Source organism: Podarcis tiliguerta (assembly GCF_965153285.1).
Source record: "Podarcis tiliguerta genome assembly, chromosome: 2".
In the NCBI taxonomy this organism is placed as follows: Eukaryota; Metazoa; Chordata; class Lepidosauria; order Squamata; family Lacertidae; genus Podarcis; species Podarcis tiliguerta.
The window spans coordinates 36,598,385-36,617,188 of NC_139535.1; the positions used below are offsets into that span (position 1 = coordinate 36,598,385).

General features: G+C 40.1%; 1 protein-coding gene across 3 annotated transcripts; it reads left to right on the forward strand.

The window, feature by feature from the left end:
• Positions 1 to 1,501: 1,501 nt before the first annotated feature.
• Positions 1,502 to 18,466, forward strand: RBSN (rabenosyn, RAB effector). Of its 3 annotated transcripts, none has more exons than XM_083429040.1 (12): positions 1,502 to 1,646; positions 5,396 to 5,698; positions 7,065 to 7,205; positions 7,967 to 8,067; positions 8,659 to 8,704; positions 8,784 to 8,945; positions 9,392 to 9,633; positions 10,425 to 10,495; positions 11,799 to 11,885; positions 12,459 to 12,561; positions 14,148 to 14,252; positions 14,492 to 18,466. In XM_083429040.1, the coding sequence occupies exons 2-12, from the start codon at positions 5,536 to 5,538 to the stop codon at positions 15,644 to 15,646; spliced, it is 2,376 nt and encodes a 791-aa protein (XP_083285166.1). In that variant the 5' UTR covers positions 1,502 to 1,646; positions 5,396 to 5,535; the 3' UTR covers positions 15,647 to 18,466. The 3 variants fall into 3 exon arrangements, with proteins under 3 accessions (XP_083285166.1, XP_083285167.1, XP_083285168.1); XM_083429041.1 differs by having other exon boundaries at positions 1,592 to 1,748; XM_083429042.1 differs by lacking the exon at positions 1,502 to 1,646 and adding an exon at positions 1,656 to 1,811.
• The last annotated feature ends 338 nt before the right edge of the window (positions 18,467 to 18,804 follow it).

Here is an 18,804-nt window from a genome sequence, read left to right on the forward strand (position 1 = left end):
GCTCAGCATCAGTTGGTGGAAAGGACATGACTTTACAGGAGCAGGAGGAACTAACTGAACTGAGACAAAATTGTGGTTTCAAGCTAAGATTTGCTGATCTACCTTTGGACAGTTTTTGGTTGGATACTGCCAAGGAGTTCCCCCTTCTGGCAAACAAAGCTATTTTGACATTGCTCCCATTTTCCACTACATATCTGTTAGAGATGAGCTTTTCAAGCATGATTGCTATAAAAACTAAATACAGAGAGAGACTGAGAGCTGTTGACGAAGAGCTACGTGTGTGTCTTTCTTCGATTGCAGCCAGAATATCAGCTTTGTGTTCAGCCAAACAGGCCCAGGTTGCGCACTGAATAAAGTATTTTATAATTTTCCATATTTCTGTTTACTATTTCATAATAAAGTAATTATAAAATACTTTCTTTGTGTTTATTTGATTCCTATAAAAGAGAATTACTTTATATATAGTCAATATATGCACAGAGTTAATTTTTCTACATTTTCTAATGGTGGTGTGCCTCGTGATTTTTTTCATGAAACAAGTGTGCCTTTGCCCAAAAAAGGTTGAAAAACACTGCTATAGCCTATGGCCCCACTCTCTTGGGGACTCCCAAAAAATTTAAAGGAAAAAAACTGGTTGTACATTTACAAAATATAAGATAAAAACAAATAAAAAACCTACATACAGCAACAGCTTTTTGTGTTGTGTATGCTTCTAGTAATGGGCCCCACCTGCTCCCTAAAATATCACTGGCTTGCTCATTTCTATATATAGGGTGCCTACATTCTGCTATTTATAATTATTAGTAGTTTGCATCATATATTTACACCTGTTATTATTACATGTTATAGCAAGTTTCTAGAGACTAGATTATGAGTCTTTGTAAATTGTGTTTCTTAAGGAACTTTTGTTATTGCCAAATGCCAATGTGTTTGCATTACTTCGTTATGAATAAAAAATCATTGTAAGTTAGAACTTAATAATTATTTCACTATTCAAATACTTGATTGTATTTCAGTTCAAGAATTACTTTGATAAAATACATATTTTGTTCTGTACAAATGGCTTTAGGTCCTATTAGGTCCACAAATGACCATATAGCACATATTCAACACGAAAAAACTGCGACAATTTGTTGTTGACAAAGGACAGCTGGACATATAAAGGGCCCCATTACCTTCAGTAGCTTAGGGCCTCATCAAACCTAAATCCGGCCCTGCCCAGGGGAGCACCTGCCCGCCCACCCTAATCAGCTAAGCAGCTGCAAACCGGCTGCACCCCGTTTCCTCCTACAGAGCCGTTCCAGCGCCAACGGCTCCTCACCGCTGAACTTTCCTAGCTCTACTATTTCTCTATCCTGAAAGCGGGGAGGAGTCTGCAGGTTGCCCGTCATCAGCTCGGAAGGAGATGCCGCAACAGCCTCCTCGCGCCGCGTAGCTCCTCCCTCCCTCTCTCTCTCGCGCCAGCCGCGGAGCGATCGGGGCCCCTCCCTTTCCCCATCCATTGCTCGGCGCTCGGCACCCCCAGCCCTCTCCCTGCCGCACGGGCACCGCCTCGGCGGAGAGCCGCCCCTCCCACCCGCGCCATCGGTGCCTCGGCGCTCGCCCAGCTGCCGCCCGCGCGAGGAGGAGGCCCCCTCTCCCCTCAGGTCAGTCGGGGCGGGATTCGGCCCTTCAGGTGCCGTCACTGAGGCCACCTCCTCCTCGGGCGGGGAGGGAAACCGCCGCCGCCTCCCCTGCCCCTCGCGCAGGTGTGAGGTGGCCTCCTCCGTCCCACTTGGGGGGATGTGGCGGGGGGTCTCTGCGGTGCCGGGGTGGGTCGGACGAGGCGGCTCCCGGGGTTTATGTGTGTGTAGACGTCGCTTTGGGTCCCGTCCCCCCCGCGCCTTCCTTCCCATACAGTTGTTCTTGTCCATATTCTTGGGGTTGCCTCTTCATGGGGAGCGGCGGGTGTGTTTGTTTGGGGGTAAGGACGCCCCCCTCCCCCGGCAAGGCCACGGCAGCAGCTGGAGTTCCTCTTCAGGATGTCGATAAGGAATTTTTTCGCCCCCCCCCAACTGCCAAAAGCAGCGAGCCCCTCTTTCCCGTCCCGCCTTGGCTCCTTTCCACTCGTTTTTTTTTAATGTCTGGGGTTAGATAAGAGCGACGCTGGTTGGTCCCAAGGGATGCCGCTCCTTTCCCTGACAGGTTGGCATGTGTGTGTTCGCCTTTCACAGCTGTGTGATGCGAAGAGATTAAGGAGATTAAAAAAACCAAACCACCCCAACCTCTTTCTGCATCACCTGTCAGGCAGCTGCTGTTGCCTGTGCAGGAATCCTGCTTGAACAAAAGGAAGCCTCCCCGCCTGCTGTTTCTGAGAGGTGCCTGGGCCAGCTGTGTAGGTGTGGGGCCTGATTCGCATGCCCAAACCAGAAGGGAGCAGCATCTCGGGCCTCGCCTACAAGGAGCAGGTTTGAGGTGGTGGCGTGCCAAGGTGGAATGCACCACTTCAGTTGGTGGGTGAAGGATTGGATTTTTGGATGCTCCCCGGTGGGAAAAGGCCCTTCCAAATAGAAGACCAATCTAGCAAGCAAAGGGTTGTCCTAAAACCTTTCCCCCTGATGTGATAGGTTTCTGTTTACAGGGAGTCTTTTTAAACCGAGTGTTTGCCTGCAGTGGTACAGGCTATTATACTGCAGGTGTAGACTCAACCCTTTCTCTTTTGTTCTGATGATTTGTGTGGGGGAAGTAATTGGGAGATTCCAACTGGCTTGTAACAAAGATGTCACAAGGGGCTGGATTATAACAATGATCTGAAGAAAATGGAGTGTGCGCCGTGATTTGTGTGATAGCCCAATTACACAGAATGCTAAGTTGATGAGGGAGTCGGTGTTTGTGTGTTGAAGTATTAATGGATCTCTCTTAGTTGAACTATTCTTGTCTTACAGGCTATGATTCCTTTGAAACAGTGAATTGGAATCTTGCCTTAATATCTAGTTCTGTCAATATGCATTTTTAATTTTATTTAAATCATTTCTATACTGCTTTATATTTATTTTTGAAACAATCTTAAAGTGGTGCAAAACTTACCTTAAAACATCAAATAGAACATTTCAAATTAAAACATTGCAAATTAAAGTCAAGTGCAGAATACACATTTAAAGCAGCATGATTAACAGGAAAACAAAATCTTCCCTTAAATAAAAAAAAACCATTACAAATAAAAAATGCAGTAATACAATAAAACTCCAAATATACAGCATCATTAGCAACTAAACAAAATACCGTAAGTGAAATGAAATCTGCTCCTATGCTTCCCCTGCCTCAGTAACCACTCACAAGTATATCCATAGCAATTTTATTTTGCAAGCCTCACTCTGCATTCCTACCAACCATACAGATAGCACAGCTAACTCTTAGCCAACCTTTTCTCACCAAGCAATCACCTTGTAGCAGATTCTAACTTTTTACTTTGAGCTAATCAAACCTGGATGTTCCTTATACCACCCTGGTTTTTTCTCCACCATATCCCTTGTGTTCAACACATGTAGAGAGAAGCATGATGAAAGAGGATGTAGGGCTGTTTGTTTAGTCTTGTCTCAAAGTCATGCTGCTGTTCTGCCCCCACTGCTGCCACATTGAGCATAACCTCTACACCATGGGTGCAATAAGGCTGTCATTCTGTCATTTCTGCTTGCCAGATGGAACAATCTCCCTTCTCTCCCATCCACAGCAGATTTGGTGAGGGACCAGGAAGCGAGAGAGAGGAAAGTCTCATTGTGCTAGTGGGTGGGTTGCTGGGGTGAAGGATGACTTAAGCACAGCCCAAATTTACAGAGTAGGAATATGTTTATTGATAAAGCAGTCAAATATTGTGCAAATACTTTGCTTTGGAGAACAACCTATAAGCTTGTACGCAACCCACCCCCTTCTTCCGCTCGTTTGTATTCCTTTCCTTTTGCACTTGCCAATCTTCCCCACCCTAACTGCCTTGTTTGTCTTGCCTAGTTAATGGCCTGGATGGAGCAGTTCAAAAGTGCTGAATGTTTACTGGACAAGACAAAATGTTAACCTCATCCCAAACATGTTTGAGGAGGCTCACTTGGCTTATACACATGGGTTTCTTTTAATTGGCTTCCCCATCCTGCCCCATGCTTCACATTTTATCTAAGGGAAGCAAAGTTCTGGCAAAAATGTGTGTGTATTGCCTTCTTATTTCAGAGTCATTTAGGCTGTGTACACTTGAGAGAAAATTTCATTGAATTCAATGGGACTTTCTTCTCAGTTAAAGCTCCCGCATACAACACACACACACACACACACACACACACAGGATTACACTGTAAAGTTTTAGGAAGGTTTAGGCTGGTCACACAGGATTTTAGTGAGCCTCCTAAAAGCCCCCATAAAGGTTGCTGTTAAAAACTGGTTAATGGATTCAAGGCCACAAACAAAAAGAAGGAAGCAATTAAAAAAACAAAACAAAAAGGAAAACCAATATCCAGAAACCAACAGTATCAATGCCCAACACATTGCTGCCCATTTTGCTTTCCAGTGATTTCTGAAATTGTTTTTGAACTCTCCCAAGGAAACAGAAAACCTCTCAGGAAAGCCTATTTGGGCTGAAACACATTGGGTGTTAACAAAAAAGTGCATTACTCTTGAGATAGCTCTTCCTTTTTTGTCTTTAGAGTTGATTCAAAATAATAAAAGGAGACATGAAATAAAATTCCATGGGTCGTATCCAGCAAATAGAATGAGTTCCTTCTGTGCAATTTAACTTCCACTTCCTCTTTCCCCCCAATGTAAGTCCACACACCCAAATCAGCTCAGGCTTTTGGACCAACTCTCTGGAGCAGATTTGGGCATGGGGGGAGGAGAAAGGAATTATAATTGTGCAAGCAGCAGTTATTCTGCTCATGCAATGACTTAGCTGGATTCAACGCCATAGGAGCAGCTTTCTTGGTCTACTAAAGAAAAAAATGTACCGTTAAAGGATTACTAAAATATTTGTTTGTTCATATGTATTATAGGTTTTATATGAGGATTATTTTTAAAAATTGTGGATGTTGATAATTTGAAAGAAACAAGATTTTCATTTTGAAGGCAATATACTCTACATTTGGCTTGTTTAATAGACTTAGATGGAATTTTCACTTTCATAAGGTATTTCTAGAGCATCCTAATTACTGCCAGTGTTTATTAATTTTTTAAGCTGACATACCGTACTTATCAAATGTACATGACTTATTTATTTATAAAATGGATATGATACATGGTGATTTTTAATTACGTTACCGTTGGGTGTATATGATAAATTTATAAATAAAAGAAGTACATAAGATTTAATAAAAGATTAGAGAAAGTTGCTGAGTTAAACAGGTCATCTTATTTAAAACTGTTCCTGGATCTCTTTCAGGACAATGTTTTGCACAAGCAACAGGAGCAAAAGCTACTTTCTTGCTGTTAGCATACTTCTCTAGTGATGAATGGCATGCCGTTGTTCCACTGCTGCTGAGACCTGGAGTGTGTCAGTATCTTTGGAGTCCTTGGACCACTATGGCAACGAGCTACACACCTCCATTTGATGACCCCGGGGAGGTGAGGGAGGGTTTTCTATGCCCCCTTTGTCTGAAGGATCTGCAATCGTTTTATCAGCTACAGTCTCATTATGAAGAAGAACATTCAAATGAAGACAAAGATGTTAAAGGACAACTTAAAAGTAAGGAAAGCAGTAGCTGCTGACTGTTATGATGTAAAATATAACTATCCACCATATTTATCATTTGACTTGCATAATTAGTAATATATTTTCTCAGATATTATTATATGTAGAAGTGTATGTGTTTCTGAGTTACACAAAACTTCATTAGGAAGAATAGAAATGCAAATAATGTTCAGGTATACAAAGTAGAAAGTTGGTTACAAATGCAGAATTTTCATTCATTTCTGATAGCACAACTGTCTTTAGGCCATGAAAACCTGATGTAGGGTTACAAAATCTTGAAATGTTTTAGCTATTCAAAACTTTGGAGAACTTTTCCTTCATAAAAAGAATTTAATTAGCATTTACTAAGGATTAAATACATCTTGATGTCATAATTTGGATTTGATTTTAGTGTACAATTCCTTATGGAAGGCTTTATAGAACAATGTTATTATGGTCTTGCTGGTGTTAGGAGCTGCTACACTTACTTAGAAAAAAAGCTGTACCTTAAGGGTTTGCACATATTTCTGTCCCCAAGGACATATACACCGCCATATTGCTTCTAGTTCAGGAGTACTCCTGATTGTCATAGTGATTTTGACGTATCCACCTTTGCTCAATGATTCTTTCAAACACTGAGATTGTCTTTTGGGAATGGCATGGGAACTAGAGCTTAGTAATCGTACCATTTCAGCCATTGAATATACAAATTAGTAGCAAGAGCTGAATAATAGCTTAAACTATAAAAATACAAAAGAAATGTAATGTGTTCAATCACTAATTATGGGGTACTTTTTCCTGTTTAAATAGCCAAGAACTCTGTAGTCAGTTCACAGTGAATTGCAAAAGCAAGCAGTTGTGTTGAAGTGCTAATTTTCTTCACTTGTTACAAGTTGTTTCCCAGTTCTTTGAAGGGTTATTAAATGCGTCATTGTTCTACCTTTATAAAGTGCTCTTGTATTTTACTTTGTCCGGTGTTCTGTTTCACAAATTGCTTTCCAAATTAAGGCTGTCTCCGGATACAGAACATTCCTTTGAGGTGCCAATAATTGGACTGACTGATTAACTGGCACATTTGTATTCTCGTCAGGTTGAGCCAGGTAGAAGTATTTTATTGGGATTGTATTCTTATGTGAAGCATTTACACAGGTTGTCTCACCTTCAGGGCTTCCCCCCACCAAACTTGTAATTGCATTCCTCTGAGAAGGTAAAACATGATTCTGGTGCTCAACAGATGGGAGGCAGAATGGTCAATTATATTGCTCAAAGTCGTAGAGGCAAATACCTCAAGGGCGTTTGGAAGAAGATGGGTAACTCTTACAAGGATGCTTAAATAAGTGTTTGTGTGTGTGTAATATGTAGCATTTGTTTCTTTTTTCAGATCTGGTCCAAAAAGCTAAAAAAGCAAAGAATAAATTGTTGAAACGAGAAGATGACCGAACTGATGGAGGGCCTCAGGAACGATATGAGTCTTACAGCTATGGTGGAGTGGATCCATATATGTGGGAGCCCCAAGAATTAGGTAAGCAGTCAAGAATGATGCAAATAATGCACAACTTTCACTGGGAAGCCCCCTGATCTCCACTGGAATCTATGCATAATGATGCAAAGTTGTCAGGAATTAATAGATCTTTTAAATAGAAGATATACGTGAAACACTAGGGCCACAATCCAGTGCAAAACTATACACACACTTAAGTTCTATTGCTTAATTGCTTGCTTTGTTCTTAAACATTTTTGCTTAGTTTTGTATTTGATTGAGACCTAGGATTACATTGCAGTGCAAATAGATAATATGTAATAGTGTTGTTCCATTGGTTGTTTTAATGTAAGAAGCTCCACCATGACTGCAAGAACTTGTGGCATGCTAGTATGTGAAAAAATATATTTTTAGTAAGTTGGGCTTGACCAGTAATTGAGAGATGGAGACTGTAATCCTGTACCCACTTACCTTGGAGTAAGCCTGATTGAACTCAGTAGGACTAGCTTCTAACTAAATATGTGTGGGATTGTACTCTAGTAGCTTGTAGTAGCTAGGGAATGTTGTTGCTGTTGTCTTCTGAAATCATATAGGCAGAAATAAAGAGCAGTATTTCATCAATAAAGATCACAACAGAATGTAGTTACACATGTGCACAGAACACTATGATGAAAACATACCATTTCATTTTTTAACATTGAATTTCAGCCTAAGAGAGGAACAACAATATGTTAAACTGCCTTTTAACTAAGAATATAGAGTTGAATGACTTTGGCAAGTTTTCTAACAGTGTTTCTTACCAGGTGCTACGAAGAGCCATCTTTCTGATTTTAAGAGACACAGAGCAGCCAGAATTGATCACTATGTTGTGGAAGTCAATAAATTAATAATCAGGTTAGAAAAGGTAAATGGGTTACTCTTGCATTTTTCACATAAAAGTGTGGAAGTTCATTTTAAACTATATGCTACTACAGTATTGCCTCTGATGTGTGGAGAATAGTTTTGTTTGGTTCACAATTTCAAGTGAACTGACTAACAGGTGGATTAGAATCCTTTGGATTCCACATGTATTCAAATATTGCTTGGTTGTAGCCTTGAAACTGCCTTGGTCGCTCTGGTAGAAGACATTTTTTGCTGGGGAGTGACCCCTGTTTGTTTGCCTTGGTCTCTTTGCAACTTTTGATATTGTTGACCACAGTATCCTTTTGAAGTAGTTGTGGGGAGGTGGGGGGTTAGGGACACTGTATTATCAGCATTCAGCTCTGACTTTTGAGGCTTCTTTTTTATTTTTTCTTTCTCTGTTAGAAGGACAATAAAACCTGCCCAATACCAAGATAAGTGACATAAAGGAATGCTCAGGGAAAGATACTGATTTTAGCGAAATAAACTTAGAAAAGCAGACCCTGTAATATTTTTGAGTCCTGTGCTGAACTGTTGTAAAGAGTTCTCTAGTAGAAAACTTGTATTAAGACCTCTGGTTTTAATATTTTTACAGCTTACATCCTTTGACCGAACCAATACAGATTCTGCAAAGATAAGAGGTAGGTGCAAGCATGTTCGACCTTTGCTAATTTGGATTTCATTAGTGATGTTTCTATAGATTTTCTCATTCTATTCCAGCAATAGAGAAGTCTGTTGTGCCTTGGGTTAATGATCAGGATGTGCCATTTTGTCCAGACTGTGGTAACAAGTTCAGCATAAGGAACAGACGTCACCACTGCCGCCTTTGTGGGTCTATCATGTGCAAGAAATGCATGGAACTGGTCAGCCTCCCATTTGCAAGTGAGTACAGTGGTATAGATGTCTTGGACCCGTGTCTCTGATGCCAGAACTAACTTTCTCAGGTGGGGGGTGCTCTGTGGATCTGAGAAGCATGGGGGGGGGGGCGGTGGCAAGGCCCAGTCAGCACCAGCTTCAGGCAGGTAGGGATGGTTGTAGGGAGTTTTCTGGAAATCCTGGATTTAGAGTTTTTCTTATAAATGGCTATCTAGGACATATGAGGTTAAGTGAGGTTTAAGGGCTCTAAAGGCTAAAGATGGTGATGTGGGGGGTCCTGATTTAGTTCTTTCTAGCAACTGTGCTATAAAATTGGCACTTGATATTTCCTTTTTATGATGAGATACTGGAGTTGAGCTGAACTGAATTTTTGAACCCATGTTCAAGACCAGTGTTTTGTTGGTGAGACCGTTGGCTTGTGACCATTATATCTTCTGGATGTATCATTCCAGGCAAACTCACCACTGCTAGCAAGGAAGCCTTGGCCTCTCATACTAGCCCAAACTGCTCACCCAACAGCATTCAGGGCTCTCGCCGTGGCAGCATCAGTAGTGTGAGCAGTGTGAGCTCTGTCTTGGATGAAAAGGATGACGATCGCATCCGCTGTTGCAGACATTGTAAAGACACTCTGCTTAAAAGAGAGCAACAGATTGATGAGAAAGAGTACACACCAGACATCGTGAAACTTTATGAGGTAAAATGACACTAAATAAACAGGAACTGGAAGTGAAGTGGGATTTTCCAGTTATCAATAACTTAAGCAGTATTATTATTATTATACAATATACTAGGTGCTCTTCACCTTAAAAACAAGATAGACCTGTTTCAATGACATGTAACTTCCAGCTAAATACTTCTAAGGAATAGGAAACAGGAAGTAAGTTTAACTTTATAGTTTTAAAGAAAATTTTAACCTGGTATTTTTAAGTGGGTTTCTTTTAAAGTTGGGTTGGCTGAGAAAAGATGTATAAAAATTATACACTGAAACTGTTTACTCTAATACAGCCCAGATCCAGTTCTGGTCCTGGTTGTTAACAATGCAACTTACTCATCAAGCATGCCAATAAATTGATTAAAACATTCCAGTTGCCTTATAGCCTCAGAGTAAACTGGTTTTGTAACTTTTCAGAAGAGAGACCAGTTATTGAAAATGATACCTTAACAGATGTGCAGTCTGAACCATGTTTACTTGTAAGTAAGTCCTACTGAATTCAGTGGCTCTTACTTCCAGGTAAGTGGACTGAAATTGCAGTCTTAGAGATCTTAATTAGAAATGGTTTTAAAATCTGGAGTTCCACATTTAAAATCTGAGACCTGGTCTCCCGAAAGAATAGATCTTGATTCTCTGGATAGCAACTATTACCAAATATTAAGTTGTTACACACAGAGGACAGGAAAAATTGAAGGCATGTGAAGCAATTGTGTATCTGATTTGTTGCTATAAATAACTTTATTTTAATCTATTAATTTTATTGATTAAAAAAGAAACTCCGACTTTGCATGGAAAAGGTTGACCAGAAGGCCCCAGAATACATAAAGATGGCGGAATCATTAAAGTAAGCCTATTCATTTTTAATAAATATGTCTTTAATATTTAATGTTCAAGAAGAAAGAAGCTTGTGTTGTCTACACACACACACATCATTAAAGCCTGGTTGTAGTTTCATATTAATGGCTGGATATAAAGAAAAAGGAAATTGTGAGGGGTGGGAGGATGCTTGTGGGCGTGATGCATAAGCTCCAGTCAGCAGATTAGAAAAATCAATATTCTTTTATTCCCCTCCACATTATGCTCAAGATGCATTCTAAAGAATTCAGGCGAACTTGAAAGCTAGCTCGCTACTTCAACATCTCAGTACGTCTTGATAAAGTTATTACCCTCTATTGCTTTCACCCCCCCCCATTGGATCAAATTGTCATATTAACAGTCTATGATCCAACACAGATGTCACTTCCAGATTCTGTGAAGTCCTTCTGAGGTTATTTTTAACCTCACCAACTTTGTGTGATGCATACACAAATGTGTTGTCTGAATTTGCCCTTATCATGTGCTCCTACTTTTTCTCTGTGCTAAACTGACTTTTTCGTTTTACAATTTTATATTGGAAGCCACCCTTTGATCCTTGGACGAAGGATAGAAAATTAATAAATAAAATAAAATTCAGTTCAAAGTCCAGTGCTCAATAGTTTGATCTGAGATGGGACCAGTAACAGGTCTTTTAACATGAGAACTTGTTCACTTGCAAGTTATTCATCACACAAAACTGATATGTAAAATTGTTGTTGTGTAAGCAATTTTTACATTATCCAAAAGTATGAACTGTCCTTCAGATAATAAATGTAAAAAAGTGTTGTTAATGCTTCCTGTGTTAGCACTGTCAGAGGAATATTTCCACATTTCTGAGTTAGTAAAGATGCTACATAGGGTTTTTCTCTCTATGCTTTAACTTTGTTGTTTTTGTAAAGTGTGTTTGTGTGTGTTGGATGTTGTGAAACTCAATGGTATTGGCAGGCCTGATGAGCATGAAGCAATTTTGCTTGCTATCATATAAGTGTCTGCACATGCAACATTGCCTTTGTTACCCCCAAAGAAGAGCCTTTGAAATAAATCTGTCCCAAGCTTCTGAGGTTTCATCTTCTTGTCAACTATGAACAACACGTTTTCAACTTCTTGTGCTTAAAGTGTCATACTTAGAAAGTGCCACCTTGGCAAGCTTTTAACGTAGGGCCTTGGCTTAGTTTTGATGGTGGAACTCTGCCCCGTTTCTAAACACGTTTGCTGAAACTGGTGCACTGGTGTAGGCTTCAACAAAACCACTTGCCAAGGTAATTGTGGTAACAATGCATGTTTTCTTCCAGTGTTGGAGAGACAACTTACAGTCTGGATCATGCTAACAGTCTTAGGATGGAGGTGCAAAAAATGTATGAGTTAATAGATGCTCTAAGGTAAGTGACGGAACTCAAAAGAGGGGATTTCTGCATTTGTATTTTGATTTTTGTGCTTAATCTTTTTATATTGTTGCAGACTGCCTTGAAATCCATTTTGAAGGTGGTGTTGTATAAGTAAATTAATATGAATTGCCTTAGACCACAATCCAAGCATACTTAAAGACAATAAATTTCAGTCAATAAATTTTGATTGTAGTTTGTATTGTGATCTTAGTTGGGAAATATATAGCTCAAAGACTCAGTATGTTTTAATCAGTCAGTGTCCAAAAGAAGTAAAACTGATTTGATTGGGCTACTTTGGAAAATGCTTCAGTGTGCATGTTTTTCTGTGCGTGCGCATGACAATACAGTCCTGTTGTTGGAGAGTTCATGAATGTCAATGACAAAATACTGTGATGAAGTGTGTACTGCAAGCAATGCTAATCTGTCCGTTTAAAAAAAGTTACCAACAATTTACATTATTGTAAACTGGGACAACATAATCAGGAAGACTATTTCATATGCCTACATATTGCTCATAGTTGACTGTTAAGTTCCTATTGCTGATACACTTGTGGTTTTTGGGTTCAGCAAGAAGATTTTGACTCTGGGACTGAATGAAGAACCACAACCTCATCCCCGAACATTGCAGCTTCAGAGAATGATCAGATATTCAGCCACACTTTTTGTTCAGGTAGGTCATTTAGGAGGGAGGAGTAGCTCTTAGGTATACAGGACACAATATGACATACAAATGTTACAGATAAATATTTTTCAGGATGGTCTAGGTTAGGGGTGGGAAACTTAAGGCCTGGAGGCCAAATGCCTCTCTGTGGCCTTTAGAGTCTCACCAGACTGCACTCTTTACCAGCCTTGTTCCACACTCTCAAGTTCTGTTGCTCTACTGGAATGTATTCTTTAACTCTGATAATTCCTTTTGCTTACCAGGATAGAGATAATCTTGCTTGCTTGCCAGGCAGCTAGCTTTACTTTTAGCTAACTAAAAGTATTTGAAAGTTACTTGAGTCACAGTAATTGAAACACTGGTACTTTATGTAAGTTTGAAGCTGATCTAAACTTCACCCATGTTGCATTTGGGCTTTAGAGAGATACAGACAAACAAACAAACAAACAAACCCGTGACTTAACCCAGTGCATAATTAAGGCTGCAATCTTATACACTTGTGCCTGGGAGTAAAGCAGATTTTGCTCTGAGGCTTACTTCTGAGTAGATGTGCATAGGATTGCACTGTAAGCCTCACAGCTCAGTGACCCAGATCAGTAACAGTAGGAACATTAGAGTTGGTGAGAGTCTTTAACATCTTCTTTGACTGCTCCAGTTTTTAATAGATGAGCCAGGATCCACATTCCATCTAGCATGTGCAAAGGAGAAGCCACACTCCCTAGTGAAAAGTTGCTTTTGGTGCTGCCTGGGAGCACATATACTGGGAAGGGGCTGCCCCCCCCCCCCAGCTCAGTGGTAAGGACAGTGGTAGCAGGAACCTCAGAACTAAGCAGAAGTGTAATATGTCATTCTTTTCCTCTTGCCTCTTAGCTGTCACACCACTGTGTTAATATTGACTTGTAAGTCACATTGGGGATTTTTTAGGTCGAAAGGTGATTTTTTTTTTTTTTTTTTACAAAAGCAAGCTAAGATAATTAGGAGCTTCACTCCAGGTGCCTCTACCCTAAGAGATTTGGTGGGTGTAAGAGGCAGAGCTCCTTTACAATATCCTCCCCAGATACCTTTTTTCTGGCAATTAAGCTTTTGTCTTTTAGGTGTCAGATACTATTATATTTTTAAAAACTTTTTAGCTGAGTTGATTTATTAATTTTAATGCGTTTGGTCCAGAGAGAGGCTGAATGAGTAGAAAAGTTGCATGGGAGACAGCCCTGCTGAATTCCTCCAAATTTCACATCATGCTGCAGACCCCACCCACACCCCATCCTGTACCATCCCAGAAGCCCCTCAATGTTCAGAAGCAGCCTTTTTTTGCAGTAGGGGGAGCGCAGGGAGCTGTAGTGCATAGGGGAGCCAGGTATGTCCTGTTTCCTGAAAGAATTCCACTTGACTCGTTTTTGATCCAAATTCTTGTAAGCTGCCTTCACCATATTTGATGGAGAAGTGTTTAATTTGCCCCCCCAGCTCCCCCCAAAAACAAATGCAAGTATAACTATGGTATATTATGTATTTTGTGCAGCTTCCTGTTTCTGAATAAACTTGAGAGCTTGATAGCCCATCCCTTTTTAAAAAACAATATTTTGAAAACATTTCCTCAGGAAAAATTGCTTGGTCTGATGTCGTTACCAACCCAGGAGCAATATGAAGAATTGAAAGAGAAAAGGAAACAAGAACTGGACAGAAAACTTCAGATGGAGAGACAGGTGAATATTTCAGTCAGTACTGAGACAGCTTTCTAAGAGTTGTTTTATATCTGTATGTCGATTAAAAGTAGTGGCTCTTTAATATCCTGTTGAAAGCCTTGTGTGCCATGTTCAATGAAAAAAGTGGGGCATACTTCCATATAATGCAAATAGGGGCAAATGAATACAACTAACCCTTTGCAACTTAAGATGTTATTTCCACACCTGCTTTATTAATTGGTTTGTTTACTTGTGACTAGGCAACACTTGAAACGCAGCGACGATTGGAGGAGAAGCACATGGACTATGCTTCCAGATCTTTGGTAGCATCTAACGGTGAGGTGTCCCGGCCAAAACGGGTTGCAGTAAAGAAAGCTGAAGGTTGGCTGCCCACTGCGAACTTATCTCGCCAGCAGGAACTCACAGACCCACTTCTGCAGCAGATTGACAATATAACATCCTTTATTAAACAAGCCAAAGAAGCAAATCGTCTCGATGAGGTCCAGATGTTGCAGGAAAACCTGCGACAACTTCAGGATGAATATGATCAACAGCAAACTGACAGAGCCATTGAGCTTTCTAGAAGGCAAGCCGAGATGGAGGAGATGGAGAGGGAACAACTGCAGATCCTTTGTGAAAAGGAATGGGAGAGGGAACATAAAAAACGAATGTCTCAGCACTCACGGACACGTTCCCTGGATTTCAGAGAAGTGAAGCACAGTAAGTTAGAGATTGGGAAGGAGAGCATAAACCAAATAGCACAGGCTTTGGACCTTGATACTACTCAGAATACAAGTAACCCAGCCTCTAAAGCATCTTCACCATGTGGTGGTGACAAGCTCCAAGCGCAAGAGAGCCCAGTCTTTCCCAGGCAATTTGTAGAGATCCAAGAGCATGACAGCGTAATAGAGCAAAATAAAAATGTTCCCATAAACCCTTTTGAAGATGAGCCAGTAATTAGCACTCTAAAGAGGGAACCCAATAATCCCTTTGCTGAAGATTCCTCCACAGTGGCTTCCTTGCCCACCCAAACCTTGCACAGTGATAAAAAAGAATATAACCCATTTGAAGACGACGAGGATTGTCATCAAGCAAATGGAGTAGCTGTCAGTGCTCCGAATCCCTTTAAAGATGCTGTTGGAAATCCATTTCGTGTGCTCACAGATCGTCAGGAATCTGGAAATCCATTTGAGGAAACGTCTTCCTCCACGAATCCTTTTGAAGAGGATGATGATAATGAAGTGTCAAGGGAAGACATCATAGAAGAGGAGCTACTGCTCCAACAGATAGATAATATAAAAGCTTATATTTTTGATGCCAAACATAGCGGGCGGATGGATGAGGTTGAGGTGCTGACTGAGAATTTGAAAGAACTGAAACGCACACTAGCAAAACAGAAAGAGAAATCCAGCTAGTTGCTGTTTCCATGCACATACAACTTTACAGTTCTCTGACTGTCCCAGAGGCAAAGGCGGGCAGGTGGAATTAAAATGCAAGAGGGAATTTTGGGATTGACTCTAATTGTCTGCACTTTGGCGTGGGTATTTCCACTATCATTCAGACTTTGCTAATACTGTGCACACTATTATGATTTTGTAATAACCTAAAACTGTGTCACAGACCATTTACAAATCTAAAACGTATCACAACCAGTTTTTATCACAACCTAACCTCTTAACATTGTCATGCTTCTTGGCATTCCTTTTATTTCAGATGTAAACTCTGTAGGCTAATACGGAAACGGATGCTTTAAGGTGCAGGAAAATACAATCCTTCCCTCTGTGTTTGGTTGTTGCAGTATTACAGACTGGCCTTCTAAGCTGGCTTTTCCACTAATAAGGGATCCAGAGTGTCTGGTAAATTCTGTGTCAAGCATGAACTAAGATGGTGCCTTTAGCAAATGTGTGTAACTGCCATATATGCTAAGGGCAAGTGTTAAAAAGCAGGTTGCTGAGATGCAGTGTGACCTGCACAGTACCAAGGCCAATGATCTGACTGTGCAATACAAAAGATAATATAAAGGGATTTTAAAGTAGATTTGGGTAGATGTGATGTTATAGACATAATATCTGTTTTAGAAAATGTAAACCCCAATGAACTTCTGTTCCCTCCATCACCTGTTTTTCGGGGCTTTTTTATTTTAATAGCTTCCTCTAGCAAACCCTGGGAACAACACCTTTTGTTGAGGGTGCTGATTTTTCTTGTTGCTTTCTCTCAGAAGTTGCAGTTCTCAAAATTCCCTGGCTAGCGGAAATGCTATGACTGTTAAAACGATAACTGCAGCATATGCATGCAAAGTGTGTGTGTGGTGGTGGGGGGACAATCACCAGTTATTTACTATAAGGGAGGAAGTCTGATTTCAATGGAAAAGCAAACTGTTAGCCAACTATGATCTGATCATGTGAAGATGGCCTTCCCTCAGTTTTTAAACAACACTTAGCTACCTCTCTCAAGGCTTGACACCTGTTTTGAATATAAAATATACTGTTCCCTTTATAAATACAGAATGGAATCATGGTGTGTGCTCCAGGAGTGCACAAAGCTCAGATGTTTGGGAGCTTAATCTACCAGCCATTGTGGCTGTGTAGTTTCTATTATTGCTGTGGAGGGTCTGTGCAAGCCCATAACCTGTCAAACTAGAAGCTGTGAAGCAGCATAGCTTGGGATTGGGTGGTTAATTTTTTCCATATAAAAAACTGGTTAATTATGTCCTTTGGATATTTCTTTACTCACTGGATATTTCCAGTTCAAAATATGAACTGGAATTTTGTGAAGGTATAAAAATAATTGTATGTAACTGAAGGGCTATCAAACAATTTCTGGTTTCAGTTCTGCTGAATGAACATGATTTGGTCACATTTGATTATTTTTTTTAGAATGAAGAGCAATTTGAATGTCACACATGGGGGCTGACTCCTGAGGATTATTATGGACTTCTAGAAATCAAATTTTGCTTCATTCATGAGCGGGGGAAAGGCCCAGCAGTTGGGACCTGAGTTAGCTTTGCTGTGTAAAAAATGCAGATTTTCACACATTCAAAAGCGTTGGCTTAAATACTACAAACAGAAACAAGGGATTAATCCAGGAGTAGCAAGACACTAATAGCTGGTTCAGGATTTCTAAACTGTTGGGATTCCAGAAAAAATGTTTACAGAGATGTGTTGTTACTTGGGGCGTGCTTAATATGGTCAAGAGTTAAAGTAGCACTTTACGGAATCAATTCTATATATCTTCTTTATTTGGGGCATGGCTTTAGGCGATTTAGTAAAACTCCCATTCCTTCTAGTTTCCCTTTCATTTGATTTTTCTGTCTGCCGGGAGGAATGTGCTCAGTTACGTAACTAATTTAATATACATAGTATTGACTGAAACTGTTTCAGTGGTAGCTTTGGTGGGCCGGGGTAGGAGGAAAATGAGCTCAGCTTCAAAATTATTTTGATTTACAAAGTATTGACTAAAACTATGTCAGCTTGTTTAAAAAGCACTCAGAATTGTGTTGAGCCATCCTGTGGAAACAGACCTGAAGACAGCACTGAGGACAAGAGTACTAAGGGCAGATGACCTAAGAATTTAAAGTCATCTTTTTCTTTTTCCTAATTGGAAATAACTGGGATTGGGCTTGCGGAACAGGTGCACCTAACAAATCTAACAGGACAGGCTATTATCGGGTAACCAGAGATGTGTAGTAAAATGCAGTAAATAAAGAAATTTATGTATATAGCTAAAGTAAGCAAGCACCACAGCTTTTATGTGACTTACCAGCTAAGGAGCAGTGGTTTGTCTAAAACAAAACCATCTATATACTTTATTCTAGGCAGCAAGACACCAGACTTAACTGGAATACTTTGTATATCCCAGCCAAAATGAATGTTTCAGTGGCTTTTTGGTTTTTTTACATTTAAAATATGTTTCCTTGTTACATCAATTCTGCCTTGTTTTTAGGTACTCTGTAGTCTAATACTCTTTAAAGACATAGTATTGATGTATTTTTACTAGTATCTATGTTGGTTTGTAGCTCCATGACTGCAAGTCAATGTGAAATGTAACTAGCCTTCTTGATAGGACGGTGGTAGACTCACATTTTGACAGCCTTCCATTTGTACTACTGAATTTACACTATGAAACAGAACAAAACCATGCGATTGTGAGAATTAACATTAAAGACATCCGTTTATACACTTGCATGCACTACTCTTAATTTGCAAGCTTTGAAGAAATAAAATAACATATTGGTTTGTATGTGTGATTTATTTCTCATGTTAAATAAGAGGCCCAATCAGTTGATGCACTATCAACAGGCCCCTTCCTTTTGAGGTTTCAGCATCTTCTGTGGCCAGTGTGTGTATATGGGCCTCACTGGGCTATGGGGAGTCCTCTCCTTAGGATTTCCCCTGAGAACAAATTTAATACTTTTGTAAACTTACGCTTGGTGCCATTTTAGCTACATAGCAATTATAACTTGAACACTGCAAATAGAGGGAATGGTGTGTAGCATCGTCTGCTTATAAGTTGGCAACCCACCTCTGAACTGGTTGTTGGCTGCAGATAAAGCTTCTTTGTAATCAACATATTT

What these genes read in the sequence shown, in the direction of transcription:
- RBSN (XM_083429040.1), top strand. Translation starts at nt 5,536, where the DNA reads ATGGCAACGAGCTACACACCTCCATTTGATGACCCCGGGGAGGTGAGG. An exon ending in TGTTAAAGGACAACTTAAAA is followed by an intron (nt 5,699 to 7,064) that starts GTAAGGAAAGCA and finishes TTCTTTTTTCAG; the next exon opens with ATCTGGTCCAAAAAGCTAAA. An exon ending in CAGCCACACTTTTTGTTCAG is followed by an intron (nt 12,562 to 14,147) that starts GTAGGTCATTTA and finishes ACATTTCCTCAG; the next exon opens with GAAAAATTGCTTGGTCTGAT.